Genomic DNA, 20,920 nt, shown 5'->3' on the forward strand with positions numbered 1-20,920 from the left:
AGACAAAATCTCTAAGCATGGCCTTCTCTTTTATAGTGGTAACATCTAATGTTTGATACATTAGATCCAAATCGAGTTTGTGACTTAGATCTTTTCACTTTTGTCTTATCATCCTTCTTGTATGTCTTCCATGAACTATGAGTCTTTCCCTATGTACAAAAGACCTTTGTTCATTTCTTTCATTTAATTCATTAGAATTCAAGGCTGATTGGACTTTAACAAGAGTGAAAGAATCTCTTCCATAGAGAAGTGTTTCTTTGAAATGAGCAAAGGTCTTAGGTAAAGCATACAATAACAGTAATACCTGATCTTCATTCTCAATAGTAACATCACTATTTTCAAGATCAAGAATCAATTTATTAAAGACATCTAACTGTTCTTCTACCATTTTATTTTCTTTTCTTAATGAATACAGTGCTTGTTTGAGGTAAAGGCGATTTATAGAGATTTGGTCATGTACAAGTCTTCGAACTTTGACCAAATTTCGGCTACAGTCTTTTCTTTGGAGACTTGTCGAAGCACTTTGTCTCCCAGACTCAAGATGATGGTGCTATGTGCTTTGTCGAGCAAGATCTTCTTGTCTTTATCTTCCATCTTCACATCAAGATTGGTTTCACCATTCATAGCATCTTTGAGACTTTGATGCACAAGAAGAGCCCTTATCTTTAATCGCCAAAGACCGAAATCATTTTAGCCTGTGAATTTCTCGACTTCATACTTTGCAGACACCATGGATGATCAATCCATGTTCATTGCACCAGTTTATTGTGCAAAGTATCACAAAATTGATACACATGAATCTTAGAATTTCTTTCTCAAGATGAGTTTTAGATTACAGAGAGTTTTTCTTGAGAGAGAATTGAAAAAGAATCAATTCCTAATCTAAAGTGTAATTGAACTATTTATACTGGTTTTACAAATGGATAACACACTATTTCTAGTAATTTGTTACAGCTGTTTTAACCGACAACTTAAAATAAAAAGACTTAAGAATTAGATGTTTTAGTTATGTGGACCAACTGATGAACAAGATATATATTAATTAGAAAGATATATATTAAACATGTAAAGGTTGTTACTAAAATGCATACAAGAACTGAAGTGGAGTGGTTATTGATGCATCTACCCCTCATCATTTTCCTTGGACAAAGACTGAAGTGGTGGAGTCCGTGCGTGAAAATGGTGGGAGGAGTAATTTATTTGAATTTAATTAAAATGACACCATATATATACATAAAGATTAAACTCAATTAAGAAAAAACTGGGCACAAGATATCTATATTTTAAACTTTGAATTGCTTTTAAAGGTATTTTACATTCTCAGAATTTCACACCGCCAATGAGACAAACCCCAACTGTTTTTTAGCCCATAAGTTAGAAAAATCACATTTATCAATGAAATTATCAAACACGAACAACACGACAAACATATACAAAGAATATGTGACATTTTGAGGCCTGCAGCATGTGCCCGCGCAACTTGTGCTGACAAGCTAAAAAACGACTTTAGTATGCAAAACCCTCCAACGCATGCTTAAAGCTTCAGGCATCTAACATCTAATCGAAAACCTAAGCAACCCAACTCAAACCCAAGGTAAATCAGTATGCTTCAAAATGCTCCAACACTAAACTTGTTGTTTGCTTTCAGGGAGAGTAAAGAAACCATGTTTTCAAGCATATTAAGTGGTGAAGGAAGATGAGAAACTGAGTGAGCACTAAGATTACAATTTCGGACTCAAACCACTACAGCTTGACCACTAATATCATCATGAAGCTGAAGTGAGCCATCCTTCATCAAATTTATGCTCAAGCTCTTGAATCTCTCCCTTGAATACTGCCTAGATGCTTTTCTCCAGTCAGTTCCAGTTTTCATCATGGCCACAAACTCTTCATAACTGATACGACCATCCTGTGAACACAGAAAAATAGAAAATCGTTTTAAGGACTTGAGGAAAACATGTGGGGCGTATATGAGATGTAACATGATTATTATATCAATCACATTTTATGAGAAATGCAAGCATATCTGCTTTTGTTTACATTGCATTGGCAGTGTCAATAAGAAGTATAGAACCTGCTAAATGGATAATAAAACAATGAGTTATGAGCAAGATTGCCAAACCCTGTCAGTGTCAACTTCACGCATGATGTCATTCAATACAGCAGTATCAGTATCTCCCGACTCATCTGTTAATGCTTTCTCCAGCTCACCTAACTCGATATACCCACTCCCATCTTTGTCAAAATACATGAATGCTTTGCGGAAATGCTCATCATTCTCCATTCTTTGCAAGTGAATTGTCACGGCTACAAACTCTCCATAGTCAAGTACTCCATTCCCATCAACATCAGCCTAAGCATTTGACAGCAAAAAAACCATCCTTGAATCACAAATTTGTTATTACAAATCATGGCTTGAATGACAATATAATTTATTCTATCCTTTTAGATAAATAAAGCTCAATTCAAATAAAAATGGGTGTTATGTGAAGCAGTATATGTCAATAAGAGTAAGAGATTACATCAGCCTTAGAGCAAAGTGAGGAGCATCTAGTAAATTGGTGCTGTTTTCAGTTGACATATATAGATAAGTATAGCATAGCTTCCTCACTTCATTTTCATTTTACCTTGTACTTCCATATTACTAGGTAATATAAATATAACATCAGAGGACAGTGGATTTCACTGACACGTTTATGCAATTATTTTTATTTGCCGGGGGGGGGGGGGGGGGGGGGGGTTAGGATACTCTCAACATATTCATCAAGCTAAGGCTTCAGAAACAGACAATCTTCACATAAAAATTGAAAGAACCTCAAACATCATTTTTTGAATAGCAAATACTACCACAAAACAAAATTTCCATGAGTATAATTTAGGGATTATTTACACCAAAAAATAACAAGGTATTAAATTTGGCATCTAACACTACATTACGTAATCCAACAGAGTCCAAAACCAGTTAGGACACATTTGTCTTGCACACATCAATGACAGTGGGAAAATCTTCATTCCTGGAGGGTGCAACATCATGACATCATGTATTCATGTTCATCATAAAATTGCATACTATTCCAAGAAATCATGCTACAGAAAATGGTTTCAAAAGGCTCCATCTGATTGTCTAATAAATGCAGTGAGAATCAAAGAAGTGAAATTATATTGAGCAAATACATTATAAATGGTATAATGTTTAAGAAGCCTACCACTTCCATCAGCATCTTTATCTCTGGCTCAGCCAATTGTGAACCAACCTTCCGTAACCCAACCTTCAGCTCCTCATATGTTACTTTGCCATCTTTGTTTGTGTCCATCAATGTAAACATGTCTTTGATTATTTCTACCTCTTCAACAGACAAATGCTCTGCAATTACCTGTAGCATTCATTCAAAGAAATCCAAATCACCAACATTCTAACTTCCTTATTACCTCCATTATATACAGAACTCGAGTTAACAATTATGCATAAACCAGAATAGATGCTAACCCGAAGTGCTCTCTTTTTTAATCTATTCATCAAAGAGAATTGCCTAAGCCTTGTTCTCACAATATCTCCTAATGGAACATTTGAAGCTTTCTTTGCATTTTGTAACCAGGAATGCTCTGCAACCGTAAACAAGGATGGTAAATATTTAGTATCACTTTCTACATTAGGTATTCAAATATTTTAGGGATTCAAATATGCAAAAAATTGTTCTTTTCTTTTTAAGGAGAGGGTAGTTAATGAAGCAAAGGGTCAATTCTGAAACAAAGATCATACAACATGGAAATTTTGAGATGCTTAAACATTGTGATCCCATCCTACTGCACAAACAGTAGAGTACTTACCAAGCACCTGTTCAGCCGTCAAGCGCTTCTTAGGATCATGCTCCAACATCTGGCGCACAAGACTCTTAGCACTATCTGAAATCTGAGGCCACGGTTCTCTCTTGAAGTCAATCACTCCCCTCAATATTGCCAAAGCCACCCCTCGTTCGTCCTCTACACCAAATCAAACCAAAACAAAACATCTCACTAAAATTCAAACAGCTCCACAACTCACCCAAAACACGCACAAACTCAACACCTACCTGCCCAAAACGGAGGAACTCCACACAACAAAATATAAAGAATCACCCCAGCACTCCACACATCCACCTCTGGCCCATAATTCCTTTTCAATACCTCCGGCGCCATGTAGTAAGGACTCCCCACAATCTCCGAAAACCTCTCCCCTATTCATTCATTAAAAAAAAACATAACTACACTTCACCAAATCCAAATAAAGAAACTGAATACTCATGAACTTATTCTAACTTAACCAGCAGTCTAGTTTAAGATTTGAATCATGGTTTTAAATAGCATTCCGCAATCACAATTGAGGACACAATGTCAAGATCTTTTGACACACTGCAATGCAACCACAGCCGCATTTTACCGTAATATAAAGGTTTTCTGACTCACCACAACCGCAATTTAAAACCATGACATGAATAAAAGGACTAACTTCTATAGACTTAAACAGAAAAAGAAAAACTAAATAAAGAAACAAAGAAACTCACTCCCTCACTCAAATACCTGGCTTGAAAAACACGGAGAGTCCAAAGTCAATAGCCTTGAGAACAGAATTCTCCTTCTTATTCGCAAAGAGAAAATTCTCAGGTTTAAGGTCTCGATGCATAACACCATTGGCGTGACACATCCTAACAACCTCAGCAATGGTCCTCGCCACGTTCGCGGCGGCACGCTCGCTGTAGTGCCCCCGCGCGACGATCCGGTCGAAGAGCTCCCCGCCGGCGCAGAGCTCCATAACGAGATGAACGTTCTCTTCGTCCTCGTAAGTCGCCTTCAGCTTCACCACGTTAGCGTGCTCCGGCAGCGTCGACATGATCGCCACCTCTCGCCGCACGTCCTCCACGTCGATCGCGGTTCTCAGCTTCCGCTTCGAGATCGACTTGCACGCGAGCTCCTGCTTCGTTTCGCGGTCCGTGCAGAGGTACGTTATCCCGAACTCGCCACGACCTAGCTCCCGGCCTATCACGTACTTGTCGCCGATGAGGCTCCGTGACGTCACGTCCTTCAGCACACGGATCGGAACGCCGGAGCGTATCTCTTCCTCCGCGTAGGGGTTCGGTTTGGTTTTCTTATTCTTTTTGCCGCGGTTTGAGTCTGCCACGTCATCGACTCGAACGCAGGCGTTGCAGTTCCCCATGCCGCCGGTGAACCGAAAAAAAATAAAAGAGAACAAGCTAGATAGCTGATGATGACTTTGGATGTTGTTTGACTCTGACAAGGTTATTTGACTCTTAAAATCGCATTTATTTTATTAACAAAATACGTATTATCATTTTCTCTGTCTTTTTTAAAATTATAATAACAGATCGGATGACGCCGCAGGTTTCTCCTTAAACTGCCTTCAATGCCTTGTACTACAGATTTAATTTTTTGATTGAATTAATGTTTTTTTGGTTCGAATTATCTTATTATTATTGTTTCATTTATTTGAGTATGTAATGTACTAGTACTATAAAAAAAGGCATGTAATATATATATATATATATATATATATATATATAAACTATTTTTTTTCTTTTACACTTATTTTTTTCTTATACTGATTTTTTAAAAAAAACTGTGGAACCGCACCAAAAAGGCATTTAGTGTACTATAATAATTTCATTTATTTGGTTGGATTCTTCTGGATCATTGCGTGGGGTTATGACACTTGGAAAATGTGTTTTTTTTTCATTTTAATTTATAAAGTGTTTGATGGGACCGAGGAACCACGGCGATTATTACTTTTTGTCAGGTTGGGGCCTCTGCTCTGCTTGAGACTTTTTAGAACTGTAGTTATATATACTGTACTTAAAATTGCAAACTGGTTTCTCCATGTTTGTTCTTTTTTATTATTATTTCTTTTTAATCTGCACGCAAAATTATTAAACTTAACCTAATGAAATTGCTCTAGTGAAATAAGGGTGTGTCCTAAAAAGAAAAGAAAGTAAAATAAATAAGCAACAATATAAGATGGTTTTATAGACTGTTTAGTTAGGAAGAAAATGGCTATTTGTGTTAGTCTTGACAAAACTAAAATTATTAAAAAAAATCTCATGTTATAACAATTGTAAGAAAATATTGCTTACCATGATGTGTAGGGTGATGGTAAGGTACTCGTATGTCACAATATAGAAGATCAAAAGCATGTTCAGAAAAAATATTACTGCATTATAAATAAATGAAAGACACCTAAATTTGGATAGGGGATATATAGAACAATCATTGCAAGATGTAGACTAAAGATGTAATTTCATATTCTCATTGAAAATCTTAAGAACTTTTGCAGATACATGACCAAGTCTTGTATGTCAAAGGACATGATCAAGATTATTTGACTTATGTGGAAACAGAAACAGAATTTGAGATTGATTGAACATACTGAGGAGTGAGGACAAAGAATATAAAGGCCTTGGTGAAGATCACCCTTGCCAATCGTCTTCAGGTGTACGTCGCATGAATAAACAAAGTGTTTTCTCACACTATTGACAGTAAATTATGTCACCTATTATACAAAGTATATAGAAGTGATAACTTACAACTAACTACAACAGAAAAATAACAAAAGCAATCAATTTCTTTCTAACCCTAAAAATAATACTTTAACATTTTTTAAACCTTTTTTTTATAAGTTGTTAATGTTTTTTTTTTTTTACAAAAAGCTCGATTATATGGGTCAAGGGGTAACAAAATGTTTAATTACAAGTAACATGGGTTGATGTAGTTATAATTGGCACAACATTTTATGCACAAAAAAAAGTCATAGTTGGCACTACAATTCGTATTAGTAGTTTCTTTGGTCTTGTTCATATCATCATATACCATATGCTTACAAACAGGTCAGACTGAAGTTTACTAATTGAAAGTTTCGAAGATAAAATAATATGAGAAACACTTGTGTGGACATACACATACTTAAATACGAAGTGTTAGACACAATCAATCAGAGATTGACAACACATTAAAATTTTAAAATAGAAAATAGAAAACAAAAACTCAAGTCTAATTTATAACTTTATAGTTACGTGGCGTCTGTCCCTGGCCTTATCTTCTTCAACTAGTAGAGGAAAACACTAAAAATTTAAAGCATAAAAGTATAAACACAACCTGAAAACACATCAATTCTTACTTTCGACTTTTATTGTTATTTTCCTTCTTTTTTTTCGTCAAATTCTTCCCCTCTTAAATTTTCTTCATCTCCATTTTGATTCTCACGTTGCAGAAACTCAACAAATTAGCTTGTACTCAAATTCAAAAATAAAAAAAGGGATTGATCTGTTTAATACTTTTGTGGTTATTAAAGATAGAATGCTTTCATGGATAGTAATTATAAATAATAAAAAAAAAGTTGCCGAACGCAAACTCAAATCTTGGAGCAATTTTTTTTTCGTTGATAGTTTCAGAATTATTTCCATTGGTTTTTTATTCTTATCCATTAATTGAAAACATTTTTGGGTCTTCAATCCACACAAGAGAACCAACAACATTTCGGAAAGGGAAATTGAAACAAGAGAGAAGGATTTGCGGATTAAAAATAAAAGAGAAAGAGAGAAGGAAAAAAGAGGAAGGAGTGAGCAGTGAAAGAGAATGTAGATGAAGATGCAATGCATGTGACTCCATGAGAAGGACCTGAGTTAAGCTTTCTGTAGTGCCAAACAGCTTCAAGAGGGAATTAAATCCTTTCATCAGCACTTGTGTTCGTCGGAAAAAAAAATGATATAGATTATTTGTCTTTTGAGATGAAAGAAGATGAAGAGGACCCGATAAGAATTAATTAATTGAATACTATTTATTTTATATTTTATATTTTAAAATTTTAATGTATTATCACTTTTTGATTGGTTGTGTTTAACAACTCACATTTGAGTATGTGTCTATCCAAGAGTTTCTCAAATAATATTGCAACAGCTATCAAGCTTTCCCACTAATTTTGTGACTTGGTCCTAGTCTGGAGTATCTTTTTCTTCACCTAACGTCATGGTATATCCTTTACAGCAAAAATGGAAAATCTTGTGTTGTGACATAACATTAATTGGATTATTTTACTGCTACTTAAACCAAACGACGAAAAACTTACATGCCTGGAACCTTTTCTCCTGATCAGTGGAAGCCAAAAATCAGATACGAAAGGAAGGATGAAATTGGAAAAATGATTTGTAGTTTTTTTGCTGTTGACATGGTCAATATCTAAACCTAATATTTAAAATCCAAAAGCTGTATTTTATTTACAAAACTACATGTGAGCATGACTATGTCTCACTTGAGGAAAATAATATTTCTTCAATGCCAATATTGTCAATGAATAATAATGACTTTTACCCCTTTTTCTCTTAAAAAAAAGGGGGAGAGAGAACAAGCATATGATAATTGATAAGCTTTTCCTACATTGAAAGGTTAAAGTGTTGGCTATTGGGTAATGGGTATGTTTTTCTTCTCTAGAAACTCACGGACCACCTTCCTTTTAACCCTAAGAATAATTTGTTAATATTCAATTCACACGCAGTAAAATCACATTGTTTTTATAGTTAAACCATTTAAGCAACTTCTTTTCCTGTATTTAATTATAAGCAATACATCACATTCTTGGTCCACTTGAATCAGAGGAAATAAAATAAACGATAAAAGCATAAACAATAATGTATCTTTATTGGAAAAACAATAATAATAAAAATTCAACTTTTTTAATTTTCTCTTCAATTTAAACTTTTTGTTCATTATTTTTCTTCTTCTATAGTATACAAAGTATTATAGTGTAACTATATATCTGCCAATTACTAAAGTAGGCTTCACTTATTACACTTAGTTTGTCCCAAAAAAAGTAATAGAAGGGACAAAAATAATAGAAAGAGAGGAAAATAAAAGAGAATTAGAATATAAGAAAAAATAAATGAGGTTTTTTATTTAAATAAGTGAACGAAAGAATAAAAAAATAGTATATAGATATACGTACATAAACGTATACTTATAGCAAAAACTGTCATTATTTTGCTAGATTTTACATACCTAATATATATTATATATAAAGCTTTTGATTGCATTACTTTTAATTGGGAGTTTAAAGAATGTAAAAATCTATGTTAAGAAAAGTACTATCATGCCAGAATCTTTGAATCACAAGATTAATTAGGTGTTACCTAACGAAAGATTATACAGAAATCAGGACATGATGAAAGCTACAGAGAGGATCGAACTAACTGGATTTAGCACCCTTAATTAACCTCCTCCATGCATATAAGATGATGGAAGTTTAATTTGGAGACCATGACGTCTTCCGAATGTGGATAGAATAATTACATGGAGAAGCATCCTTTCACGTAGAAAGTGATATATATCTTTATGCACTTGGCAATTGGCATGGCTTTCTACTTTTCCGTTTAGACAAATATATTTTTTTGGGTGAAAAGAGCCGAAAAGAAGCATAATAAAGCCCATGTTACACGATGATTGTGTTGGATGATAGGTTTGCAAAAAAGCAAGTGAATTTCATTTGCTCGCTCGTCTCGCACCCCAAGAAAATTGATAAAGACCCTTCTGAACCCATGAGGAAAATAATTTATCTAAGGGAGGAGAAAATCAGAAAATTATTTCGTGGCCATTTATTTAAGTTCGTATGATAACTGCTAACTTTCCATGCAAGGTTACCCTATGGATTCTAGTATCAGCTCATTTTACGTGTATTTGATGTTGCTGAATGTGTATATTTATATTTTTTTAAAATGAACTTGTATAATTTTGTATATAAAGACCTTACATCTGGCGGATAAGGCAATTGATGAGGTTGATGGGCCATTGTCGCACTACATACATGTCAGAAAAAACTAATGGAGTTTGGAAAGTTACTTGATGCACCTCATTTTTTGCTTGGTACACCCCCAAACTTCCTAGTATTTCCTTTTTGTCCTTCCTCTTCCTAGAAAACCCTAGTCAGCTCTCCCTCCAAACCTCCATGACTACCACACTCCACCTCCACCCAACACCATCGTTGCACCCAAACATCACCACCGCAACCACCCAATGCCACCTCCACACCTCACCAAACTTACCATCATGCCGCCACCCAACCAAAGAAGTGGATGCTTTGCAATCTTCCACCATAAATGATCACCAAACCATGAGAAAAACACTAAAAAATTCACAAACCCTATAACTAAGGTCAGGGAATTGATAACTAATTCCCACATAAAAAAGGGAACAACTAATACCAATAAAATTTAGATTCAATAACGAATGGAAAAGCAACAGTTAAGAAACAATTCAATGCAAAGAATCAAAAGAATTGTTGGAGATGAACAAGAGACGGCGTACAAAAGAAGGCATTATATTTCAAAACCCCGTTATCGTTCAAGGCTAAGAGGGGAATCACCACTCTTTAGAAGAACCTTCTACTCTCATACCCACAATTCGACCAAGTGTTTTGGAAATCAACTCTCCAATTGAATGGAGGATTATAAAAAAAAATGAGGGGTGCCAACAAAACATTGGGGTGAGGAATCACATAAACTAGTTTTCATCAAGGGTATTTTTTTATCAAAATAAATTACAAAAAAGGTGGGTGGTGCCAAGATCAAATAGGATCTCAAAAGCACGGGCCAATCAACATACCTACCTTGGATTGTTACTTCCTTGTGCTCCAAGCTCCAAGATGCTTCCTGCATCCTTTCTAGAATGTTTTGTTTTACCTTCTGGTCATTCCATAAGCCAAAAAATGTTGTATTCCATACTGTCATTTTACATTTTGGATTGACCATTTCAAAAGCCAAAAAGAGTGTGTTGGAAGCCGGGAAGTAACTTGGAGGTGCAGGAAGCAACTATCCCTAGCCCAATTTTTAGAAGATTGATTCAAGACATGACAAGCAAAATTAATCCTCTTTTTTTAACCACACACTATCATTGACTTTATCCATGATTAGTCATTGTTAAGAAACCTATTTAATCACTTTTAGTGGAATTCTCCTCTCCTAATAAGATTTTTTCGTTCACAAAACTTAAACTTGAGACTTTACTTGAGAGGATTGTGTCCGGTACTACTGAGACCAACAACTAGTCCATTTTGTCACCTTTAGTTATAATAAAAATCTTTGAATTTTAAAAAATAACTAAAGTGATAACTACATTTACATGAAAAAATATATTTTTGTCATTAAAACAAAAATATAATTTGTATAAAAAATACTTTTATCAAATATTTCTTATTTAATCATTTTTTTAAATTTTAAATTAACCTATCAATTATGCATTCCTGTTAAATATAAGTTCACGAAATGTCTGTATTAAATACATTAATAAAGTTTAAGGGTGTTTGAAAAAATGATTACGTCTTGACACAAAAACAATACTATAAAACTTCTAGATCTCTACAGAAATGAAGTAAAAGTAACAAAAACGTAAATTAAGAATATGTGTACAAACACACTATAATTCTTGAATAGTTATATTTGAGAAATAAATCACACTTTAATATATTAAAGCCTAATTTAAATCAATCTGATATTGTCAAATTTAATTCACATCGAATATTTTCATGAAATAAGTTAAGGTCAAGTACACCTTGACACATACAAGACTTGATTTGAGTTGACTATATTTACTAAGTAAGTAGTGACATTAAGATTATTGTAAGAGTGTATTTAAAAACACACATTTTTTTGGAAAATAAAGAAAATTTTTCTTTATATATATATTGAAAGAAAGAAGCCTTTTAAGTTTTAACCTTACCTACTATTTTTGATACAGAATCCTTCCATTAATTGGTGGAGCAAGGTTTAGGAGGACGCATAAAATCTGGTAATGAACCTGCTTATTTCTCCACAACATAAAAAGTAACACGTTGTAGCCCAAACATCTGTCCAAGGTTTCAAATCATCACGTCCAGTTTCAGTATTGAGATTAAACTGAATTCCTCCCCATTTTCTCCCATGGCCACATTCTTCTATCCGCCAGCTTCATCATAAGGTGGCATAATTGCCAAGATAAAATTAATAACATCATTTGGCAGGATTGATTATTCCAACAAATTTTGGTTATAATTACCTTGTTCATCAACAAGCCCCTTCACACATACTATGTTTTGCATGGAGAGAGGGAGGAACAACATCAATCAATCTAGTATTTGTATTTATCCATTTATCATGCCACACATTCATTCTGCTTCCATCTCTCACAACCCATAATTCAGCTTGATCAATAGATATACAAATATTATAATCATTATCAAATTTATCTCCACTACAATATCTTAAGATTATATAATAATTCTACTAATGCGTAAAAGGTTATTTTCAAATAATTTATTATATATTCATTGAAGAAGGGAAAAAAAGGACCTATGCTCTTGATCAATAATGAAATTTTATTGTCAATTTTGTAGTGTGCATGAAGTTGTTTTCAAACCCACAACTGGTTAGAGTTAAGTTACATAATTTCAGGTTTGATCTCTCTGTTTTCTTTTTCTTTTGGGCATTTTTGGTCCATTTAAGTGATTAGGTTTGGGAATTTATATATTTTTTCTTACTATTTGAGAAGTATTAATCGACTTAAGTAGAAACGAAATATAAAAAGGTCCCATTATTTTTTTAACCATTAAAAAATAAAATAAAAAATAATAATTTCAACCCAAAAATAATTATTAATATTAAAATGTCATGAATATATTACATTAATTAATTAACCATTTGAGTAACCGATATATTTATAATTTTAAATAAAAAGAATAAACGTTACATCACTTTACTTTCACAAAAATATTTTTAATAGTATAAATAATATATATTTTTTATGTATAAATTAGGAATTAAATAATGTCATTTCTTATCATTAGTAAATTAAATTATCATTAATCTTTAAAATTGAAAAAATGAAGTGATTTTTTATCTTTCAAAATGAAATAATTTTTAATTTATTTAAATTAATATGTTAAATTATTATTTTTAAAAATTAATCTAACATCACCTCTTGTTAATGGCAATGTAAAGATCGAGTCAGTGGCAATGTAAATTGTTAATGGCGAAAGTAGTACTTTAATATTGAAAAAAAAAATCAGAAAGGAGTAGTAAATTCTAACCGGATTTTTCTAATGGTGAGGCGTAAGCCACGTGTTGTAAATTGAAAACCAAACAACAATGTCGGAGTGTGTAGGTTGCTAGGGAGAACAAAGTGATATTAATATTAGGTCATTCATTTCCTTTACAATCATAAACATAACCAAGTTCCCAACTCGGTTGGAAGCCGAGCCGCCACACACTCACACAACACTCTCTCTTTCCGTGTAACCCCTTCAATGGTCTCTCAACACTGTTGAAATTTGACCCATGCAGGTACCTCTCTTGATTTCATTCAATTCTTCATCTTTGCATCATAAACTTCACTGGTTTCATGGGTCAATGATGAAGTTACTGTCACTTCTATACTGGGTGCTTTTAGATAACATTTTGATTCATGTTTGGTGTAAAAATTCAGTCTTTCTGGTATGCACATGCAGTAAATAATCTCTTGAGTGGGTTGAAAGATTGTGGTATTTATTTATTTATTTACTTTGCCCTTTAGAAATGCTATTTTATTATATGTATTTTCCCCTCAGTCATTGATTTTTTCTAGCAGTGCTGGAACTCTTGGGTTGGAGAGTGATTTGTTTGAATAATTCAAGTCAGCATCTTGTTCCTTGTGGTTTTATAATACTTTATACTCTTTTGGTATTAATCTGTCTTGTTTCTAATAGAAGTATGACATGGAATATGGCCTCTCTCAATATTCTGAGAGCCAAACTAATCATATCGAGATGATGGATAAAGGAACTTGATGTCAAACGTACTGTGGTGTGTCTCCACTGTTCTTAATTCTTAATATTTATGTGAAGAAATGAACCTGATTCCTCTCTATTGCTTCCAAACCACATGTTTTTTACTCTGAGTTGATGAAAAGTAGACTGCTAGTTAGTAAAGTACACATGCTAAGAGTTTATATTAGCTCATCTAAATCATTAGTAGTGTTGGTGCTGGTGCATACAAAATTTATAGCTGATGTTGCAATGTTATAATATTTTTAGCTTCATAAGTTAGAGTAGGACTTTGCCTGGTGGCATCTTTACTTTGTAGGGGTAGATGTGTTGTTTGTTTGCTGCCATGGTGTGTTTATCATGTATAGAAAGTTTGTGGAAACTCTACCTTTTTCACTTTTTGTGTTAAGTTTCTTGATTATGAACTACTTTATTTGCAGACCATGCTACGAGCAAAGCAGATCACTGCACTTTCTAGCAGTGCTAGGACTTTTCTCATTGGTGGTTCGCGTTGTAATGCAGCAGATGGTAGTTCATGCTCTTGCACTGAGGATGAAATTTGTGTTTCTAGACGACAGCATATAAAAAATCATGTTTTACCTGCACAGAAGCCATCCTCCCTAGCATCCAAAGCTACTTCTGAGGTGGATGAAACATTGGTTTCAGAAAACTCAGTAAATGGGCCAGCTTGCTGCAAGGCTAAGGGTGTTGACCAATCTAGCTGTATTCAGCAAATCAGGTCTGCTTCAAGTCCGGCATGTAAATCAGATTCTGTAACATATGCTTGTGATATTGATGGTGTTCAGGAACATGTTGAGCACTTGTCTCCTCTCAATTCTGACCAGTTTTACAGGGCCAGTATTGCAGCTATAAATTTTCTTTCTGATTTAGCTAATTATAAGTTTCCTTTATCAAATGGAAAGGGCATACTAAGCTACTCTAAAAACTGTATGGTTGATACTGCCAGAACCCCACCCAACATCAGATCTTCAAACGTGAAACAGATTAAAAGGGAGAACTTTACCAGTGTTCATCCAAGACCATCTGTTTCTACCAATTCGAGGTCTAAGCGTGCTGGTCATCATCATAGTGGAAAGTGTAAAGGTGATAAATCAAATTTAGGTAAAGGTTTTAAGCATATTCCTTCTTCTGGGATGGAAAAGTCAGTGGTGTCTCCAAATATTCCTTTAAATAATCATGAACACAGAGCCTTTCCACAGAGAACAACAACAAAATCAAATCACATTGTGACAAATTTTGGTTCCTACATGCGTGCTTCAAACACACAGATGGTGGAAGTGGTTCCTACAATCAAGGAAAGTTTTAATAAACATCCCAGGGATCTGAAAATGTCAGCTAGAACTGCTCCAATGAACAGGCGTATTGTGGAAGTGGTTTCAGACATACTAAGGCAGTTAAGGTGGGGTCCCACTGCAGAAAAGGCTTTGTATAACCTGAATTTTTCAATGGATGCATATCAAGCTAACCAAATCTTGAAACAACTCCAAGACCCCTCAGTTGCTCTTGGTTTTTTTGACTGGTTAAGGCGACAACCAGGTTTCAGGCATGATGGACATACTTACACCACCATGGTTGGTATCCTGGGCCGTGCTAGAAGGTTTGATTCAATAAGCAAGTTGCTAGAGCAGATGGTAAAGGATGGATGCCAACCCAATGTTGTAACATACAACCGCCTTATTCATTGCTATGGCTGTGCAAACTACCTGAAAGAAGCACTGAATGTGTTCAATGAAATGCAGGAGGTGGGATGTGAGCCTGATCGTGTCACATACTGTACACTCATTGATATCCATGCTAAAGCTGGATTTATTGATGTTGCCATGTCTATGTATAAAAGAATGCAAGAAGCTGGTCTTTCTCCTGACACTTTTACTTACAGTGTTATAATCAATTGTCTTGGAAAAGCTGGCAATTTAGCTGCTGCCCACTGGCTCTTTTGTGAGATGGTTGAACATGGTTGTGTTCCTAATCTGGTCACCTACAATATCATGATTGCCTTGCAAGCTAAAGCAAGGAATTATGAGATGGCATTGAAACTATATCATGACATGCAGAATGCGGGATTTCAACCTGACAAAGTTACTTACAGCATAGTAATGGAGGCACTTGGCCATTGTGGTTATCTCGAGGAAGCTGAATCAGTTTTTGTTGAGATGCAACAGAAAAACTGGGTGCCAGATGAACCTGTTTATGGTCTTTTAGTAGACTTGTGGGGAAAGGCTGGTAACGTTGAGAAGGCTTCGGAATGGTATCAGGCTATGCTGAATGCAGGTTTACTTCCAAATGTACCTACTTGCAATTCCCTTCTCAGTGCATTCCTCAGGTTGCATCGATTGCCAGATGCTTATAATCTTGTCCAAAGCATGGTGGCTCTTGGCCTTAGACCTTCTTTGCAAACTTATACTTTGCTCCTTAGTTGCTGTACAGAGGCACAACCAGCACATGATATGGGATTTTTCTGTGAGCTCATGGCGGTTACTGGCCATCCTGCTCATGCATTTTTACTGTCTATGCCTGCAGCAGGACCTGATGGTCAAAATGTGCGGGATCATGTAAGCAAATTCTTGGATATGATGCACACCGAGGATAGAGAGGGCAAAAGGGGGCTTGTAGATTCAGTGGTGAATTTTCTAAACAAGTCTGGGCTCAAGGAGGAAGCTGGTTCAGTTTGGGAGGCTGCTGCACAAAGGAATGTGTATCCAGATGCTGTTAAGGAAAAAAGCTCTCGCTATTGGCTTATAAATCTTCATGTCATGTCTGATGGAACTGCTGTGACAGCATTGTCTAGGACACTTGCTTGGTTTCGCCAACGTATGCTGGTATCCGGGATTCGCCCTAGTCGGGTAGACATTATCACAGGATGGGGTCGTCGGAGCAAGGTGACAGGATCTTCTCTGGTGAGACAGGCAGTGCAGGACCTGTTGCACACATTCAGTTTCCCATTTTTGGCTGAAAAGGGAAATTCAGGGTGTTTTGTGGGATGTGGGGAGCCTCTTTGCCAATGGTTGAACCACTCTTATGTGGAAAGGATGCATTTACTGTAGTTGGCTATCATCCCATACCTCTAAATTCCTTGTTCCTCAAAAAATAACAACGAATCCTCTATGATAGTCTATGCTTTCTATATTATATTATTATTTGTAAATATAAACGAAAGAGCAAATTACACTGATGTAATTTGTTCAAAATTACTTCTTTCCTTTTTAACTTTACAGTAATCCCCTTTTACAAGAATACACTGAGGAATGTGAATTTTGAAGAAATCACAACTTTCGCAAGGGATATACCACTATAATTTGTTCTAATTGAAATCAAAATCTCTAGGCATGTTGCATCATTTTTTTAAAAGTGAATTTTCTGGTCAAAACTGGTAGAAATATGTTTTTTTTTTGTGTTGATCATCTTGATTGTTTGTCAGTAATAAATTATTATAAATTGATTGCTGAGGACCACGGACAAACTGTCCCATTGCAACTGTTAATCAGTACTTAATAGCGAAATACATCCAAAAGTTAAAAGGCAAGTTATTGGGAAATTGTTACCTTCATGATCCGTTAACGGTTGCTTTTAAGATACGAATGGTTAACGGTGTTTTCCCTCCTAACATCATGTTTGGGTTAATGGAGAGAAAGAGAGGAATGAGTTTGCTTATTCGATTTGGTTTAGAAAAGGAAAGAAGATGGTAAGACTGGTATTTTTTTGTTTTTGGTACAGGTAAAATGATACCACAATCTGATATATCTTATACTCCATTTGTCTTTATACTAAAAAAATAATAATAATTTTACCAAATTAATCTTATTACTATTAATCTTATCTATTGGAAACGATGCAACACAGGCATGATACTTTATTTGTCATCTTAATTCTTTAATGTAAATTAATTTTTTTCTTGTATTTCTTTTAATATTAATGATATAAGCAACAAAAAATAAATATAAATTAATGATAATAAGGTTAATTTTATAAAATTAATATTATCTATTTATTAATTTTTTTTATCATTATAAAACAACATAGAATGACAATTGCAATGGAACGAAGAAAGTAGTTATTATGAGTATAAATGAAAATTAATAACTAATATTGTATCAAAAAACTAAAATAATAATTATTTTAAATTTAATTTTTTCTTACATGACAATTATTGTGGGACACCGGGAGTAAATTATGAGTATTAATGAAAGCAACAAAAAATTAACTAGATTTCAGGCAAAATATATTTTAGGTATAATATATAAGTATTTTTGTAAGTGTTCATTGAGTCTTAAAACATATCCTGGTAAACCTCTAAATAGAACTCACCTAAACTTTTAACACAAAAAAAAAAAATTGTGATGTATTTTTAATTTTATTCTATGTGTTATCTAAATCGGTTTTATTCTTACGTAAACATTTTAAAAGACAAAAAATAATGTATTTCAAAACTAGAGAATTAAAAAATGTTTTAAAATTAAAGGAACAAAAATAATGCAAGAGGTATCAATTTTGAACATTAATCGTTTTAGAAGCATCTAATACATATTTTACCCAAAAATTTCACAAATGATTTTGTTAATATAATCCAAAAATTACAATATATTTTTTCTTTTAAATTTTGAAACATTAAAAGCGAGAGAACAATAGGAAGAGAAAAATGTCAATCCCCTGTTTCACCACTCGGTATCTCTAAAGAAGGGTTTAGAATTCTCTCTCTGTGAGCGTGCGCGTGGTTTTTTTAAAAAATCAGTTTTTAACTTTTTTTTAGTTTATTTCCTGTTTACCCTTCTTGAAGTACTCATTAAATTTCCTAATTAATTTTTCTTTTTGCACACGTTAACGTTTTTCCCCTTCTTTTTACACGGTTTATTTTAACCAGCTACTATTTATATTATTCATTACCATGAAAACAGGCACTTGGTGCCTAACTGTTTTTCCATATTTTTTTAATTTTTAAATAAAAAGAAAGATAATAAAAATTAGTGAGTGCTTTGTGAAGGGAGAAAAAGGATTATATAGGGAGTGATAATGTAATTTTTTTCACAGTGGAATCATAATTCATCATATATAATAAATTTGTTAACTTTTAAAATAATTATTTTAAAGTAATTTAAACAATGATTTGTAATTAAATATTGGTGTAAAAATATTTTATACTTCTAATGCATAAACATTAAATTCTTGAGAAGGTAATTATAGGAATAAAATAATAACTTATAGATGTAGTTATAAGGATAAATTGGGCATAAACATATGTAGAATAAAACACCTTATAAGTACAACAAAACTATTTTACTAAAAAAAATTAAATATTATACTTTAAGATACTTTTTCTATTACATTAATTAACATAATGAAAGAAGTATGAGATTTTTTCAGTTAAGTGTATGTTAATTTTTTTATCAGTAAAATAGTAAAATAGTTAAGTGTATGATAATTTAGTTTATTGTAAACTTGGCTGGGAATATTGTAATATATGATACAAGATTAATGCATAATATGAAGAAAATATAATAATTGATCTATAGATAAAAATTACAAGAGTTTAAAAACAATTAAAAACTAAAAATATAATTACTCCAAAATATATGTCAATTTTTTATTTATAAAAATATCATATAAACATGTACATATTTATCGTTTTACATTTTCTACTTCAACGGTTAACTTCATATTAAAATTTGGCTGGACAACATTTGCTTTGTTGAGTTTGTGTGTAATATGTTTATGCTAAGTGTAAGTTTTAGACATGGTGTGTATATATATGTTAAATAAATGTCTGTGTATCTTGTATGAGTTCTAAAGTTTTACTCATTGGTGTGCTATGCCATGCTTAGTTGTTTGAGAATGTCTTATGTGTGATGCCTAGTGTTGTCATGTCTTCGTCCTGTATCACAAACTGGATTGGAAAGGCTATAGATCTTAGCTTTAAATTTGGGTAAACAACTGCTTGATGTCCATAAGTGTGTAGTATTAATAAATTAATTTGGGTAAACAACTGCTTGATGACTAAATACTTGTTTTAAATTTGGTTTCTTTTCATCTTTCAAGACTAATCTTTTGACGTTATATTCTTGGGGACTAAAACAAGTATTTAGTCATTCAATTTTCTTTGGTGATGCTGTAATTTTACGTGTCCTCTTTGCAATGCAACTGACCCCGTGCCATTTTGATATTGTACAATTTTTTTTAATGATTTTTACGGTGCAACTTATCCAATTGAGTGTAATCCTATGTAATTGCTAAAATGAATCAATATAGATAACATAATTATATCTTTGAATTCTTGCCTTGGTACTAGTTCTACTTGGCCTTCAACGCACAACCTCTATGAGCCATTGGGTGGATCCGTGCTTTGCCACTTCCAATCTTTGGTTTTTTTAATGGACTCAACGATTTTTGTCAACTTGAAAAGCTTACATTTGTTATTTATTTGAAAATTTTGCATTGTTGGAGCATTCTTGAACTCCTCTGAGAACCATAAGCGAGAAAGAAGACTCTTGAGAATCACTTTCCACCATTGAAGATTGAAAGAAGTGAAAACAATCCTTGAAGATTCACCACTCCATCCTCGTCTCTCTTTCATGCATTTATGCTTCTTTTCCCTTTTTATGAGTTTTTAATTTCATTAGGATTAGGTTAGGATGAACCTTGCTTTAAATCTTTTGAAATTGATTTTTCATTTGAATACTTTTTTATTTATTTTTGTGGATTAAGTCATTAAATTCACCTAAAAAAGTGGGGTCTATACTTAAGAATAAAGGGTTTACCTCAAACAAAAAAAAAAATAAAATTAAATGATTTTTAATTTTCATCCACAAAACTCACCCAAAATCTTATTAAAGGGAGATTGAGTTGAGTTTGATGGAAATGGATAACTTGTTTGTATTTTAAGAATATCTCAAACGTTAGTGGTTTAACGATTTTTTTAATATTATTGTTTTTTTTTATTGTACCATTATAGGTGATCTACATGTCATATTGAGTTGTTTAAAATTGAGTTTGATTGCTTGTATAAATAATGGTTACTTATGAGTAAAAATATATATTTTTTTGTTATTGGAGCAAAATATATGAGTTGCTTAACTATGATATGACATTATAGGAATCAAATTA

General features: G+C 33.4%; 2 protein-coding genes across 4 annotated transcripts; one reads left to right on the top strand and one right to left on the bottom strand.

The window, feature by feature from the left end:
- Window positions 1–1,615: 1,615 nt before the first annotated feature.
- On the bottom strand, window positions 1,616–5,280 carry LOC100779935 (calcium-dependent protein kinase 10). Its single transcript, XM_003524981.5, has 7 exons — window positions 4,558–5,280; window positions 4,071–4,214; window positions 3,829–3,981; window positions 3,488–3,603; window positions 3,207–3,374; window positions 2,123–2,353; window positions 1,616–1,909 (listed from the first exon to the last, which is right to left on the bottom strand). Exons 1-7 carry the CDS (start codon window positions 5,189–5,191, stop codon window positions 1,736–1,738), a joined length of 1,620 nt encoding a protein of 539 aa, XP_003525029.1. The 5' UTR covers window positions 5,192–5,280; the 3' UTR covers window positions 1,616–1,735.
- Window positions 5,281–13,166: 7,886 nt separating this feature from the next.
- On the top strand, window positions 13,167–17,081 carry LOC100785113 (pentatricopeptide repeat-containing protein At1g74750). 3 transcript variants are annotated; one of them, XM_003524989.4, is made up of 2 exons: window positions 13,167–13,346; window positions 14,245–17,081. In XM_003524989.4, exons 1-2 carry the CDS (start codon window positions 13,341–13,343, stop codon window positions 16,867–16,869), a joined length of 2,631 nt encoding a protein of 876 aa, XP_003525037.2. In that variant the 5' UTR covers window positions 13,167–13,340; the 3' UTR covers window positions 16,870–17,081. The 3 variants fall into 3 exon arrangements, with proteins under 3 accessions (XP_003525037.2, XP_040871823.1, XP_040871822.1); XM_041015889.1 differs by lacking the exon at window positions 13,167–13,346 and adding an exon at window positions 13,640–13,844; XM_041015888.1 differs by lacking the exon at window positions 13,167–13,346 and adding an exon at window positions 13,928–13,969.
- Window positions 17,082–20,920: the final 3,839 nt, after the last annotated feature.

The sequence above is a fragment of the Glycine max genome, chromosome 5 (assembly GCF_000004515.6).
Source record: "Glycine max cultivar Williams 82 chromosome 5, Glycine_max_v4.0, whole genome shotgun sequence".
NCBI lineage: Eukaryota > Viridiplantae > Streptophyta > Magnoliopsida > Fabales > Fabaceae > Glycine > Glycine max.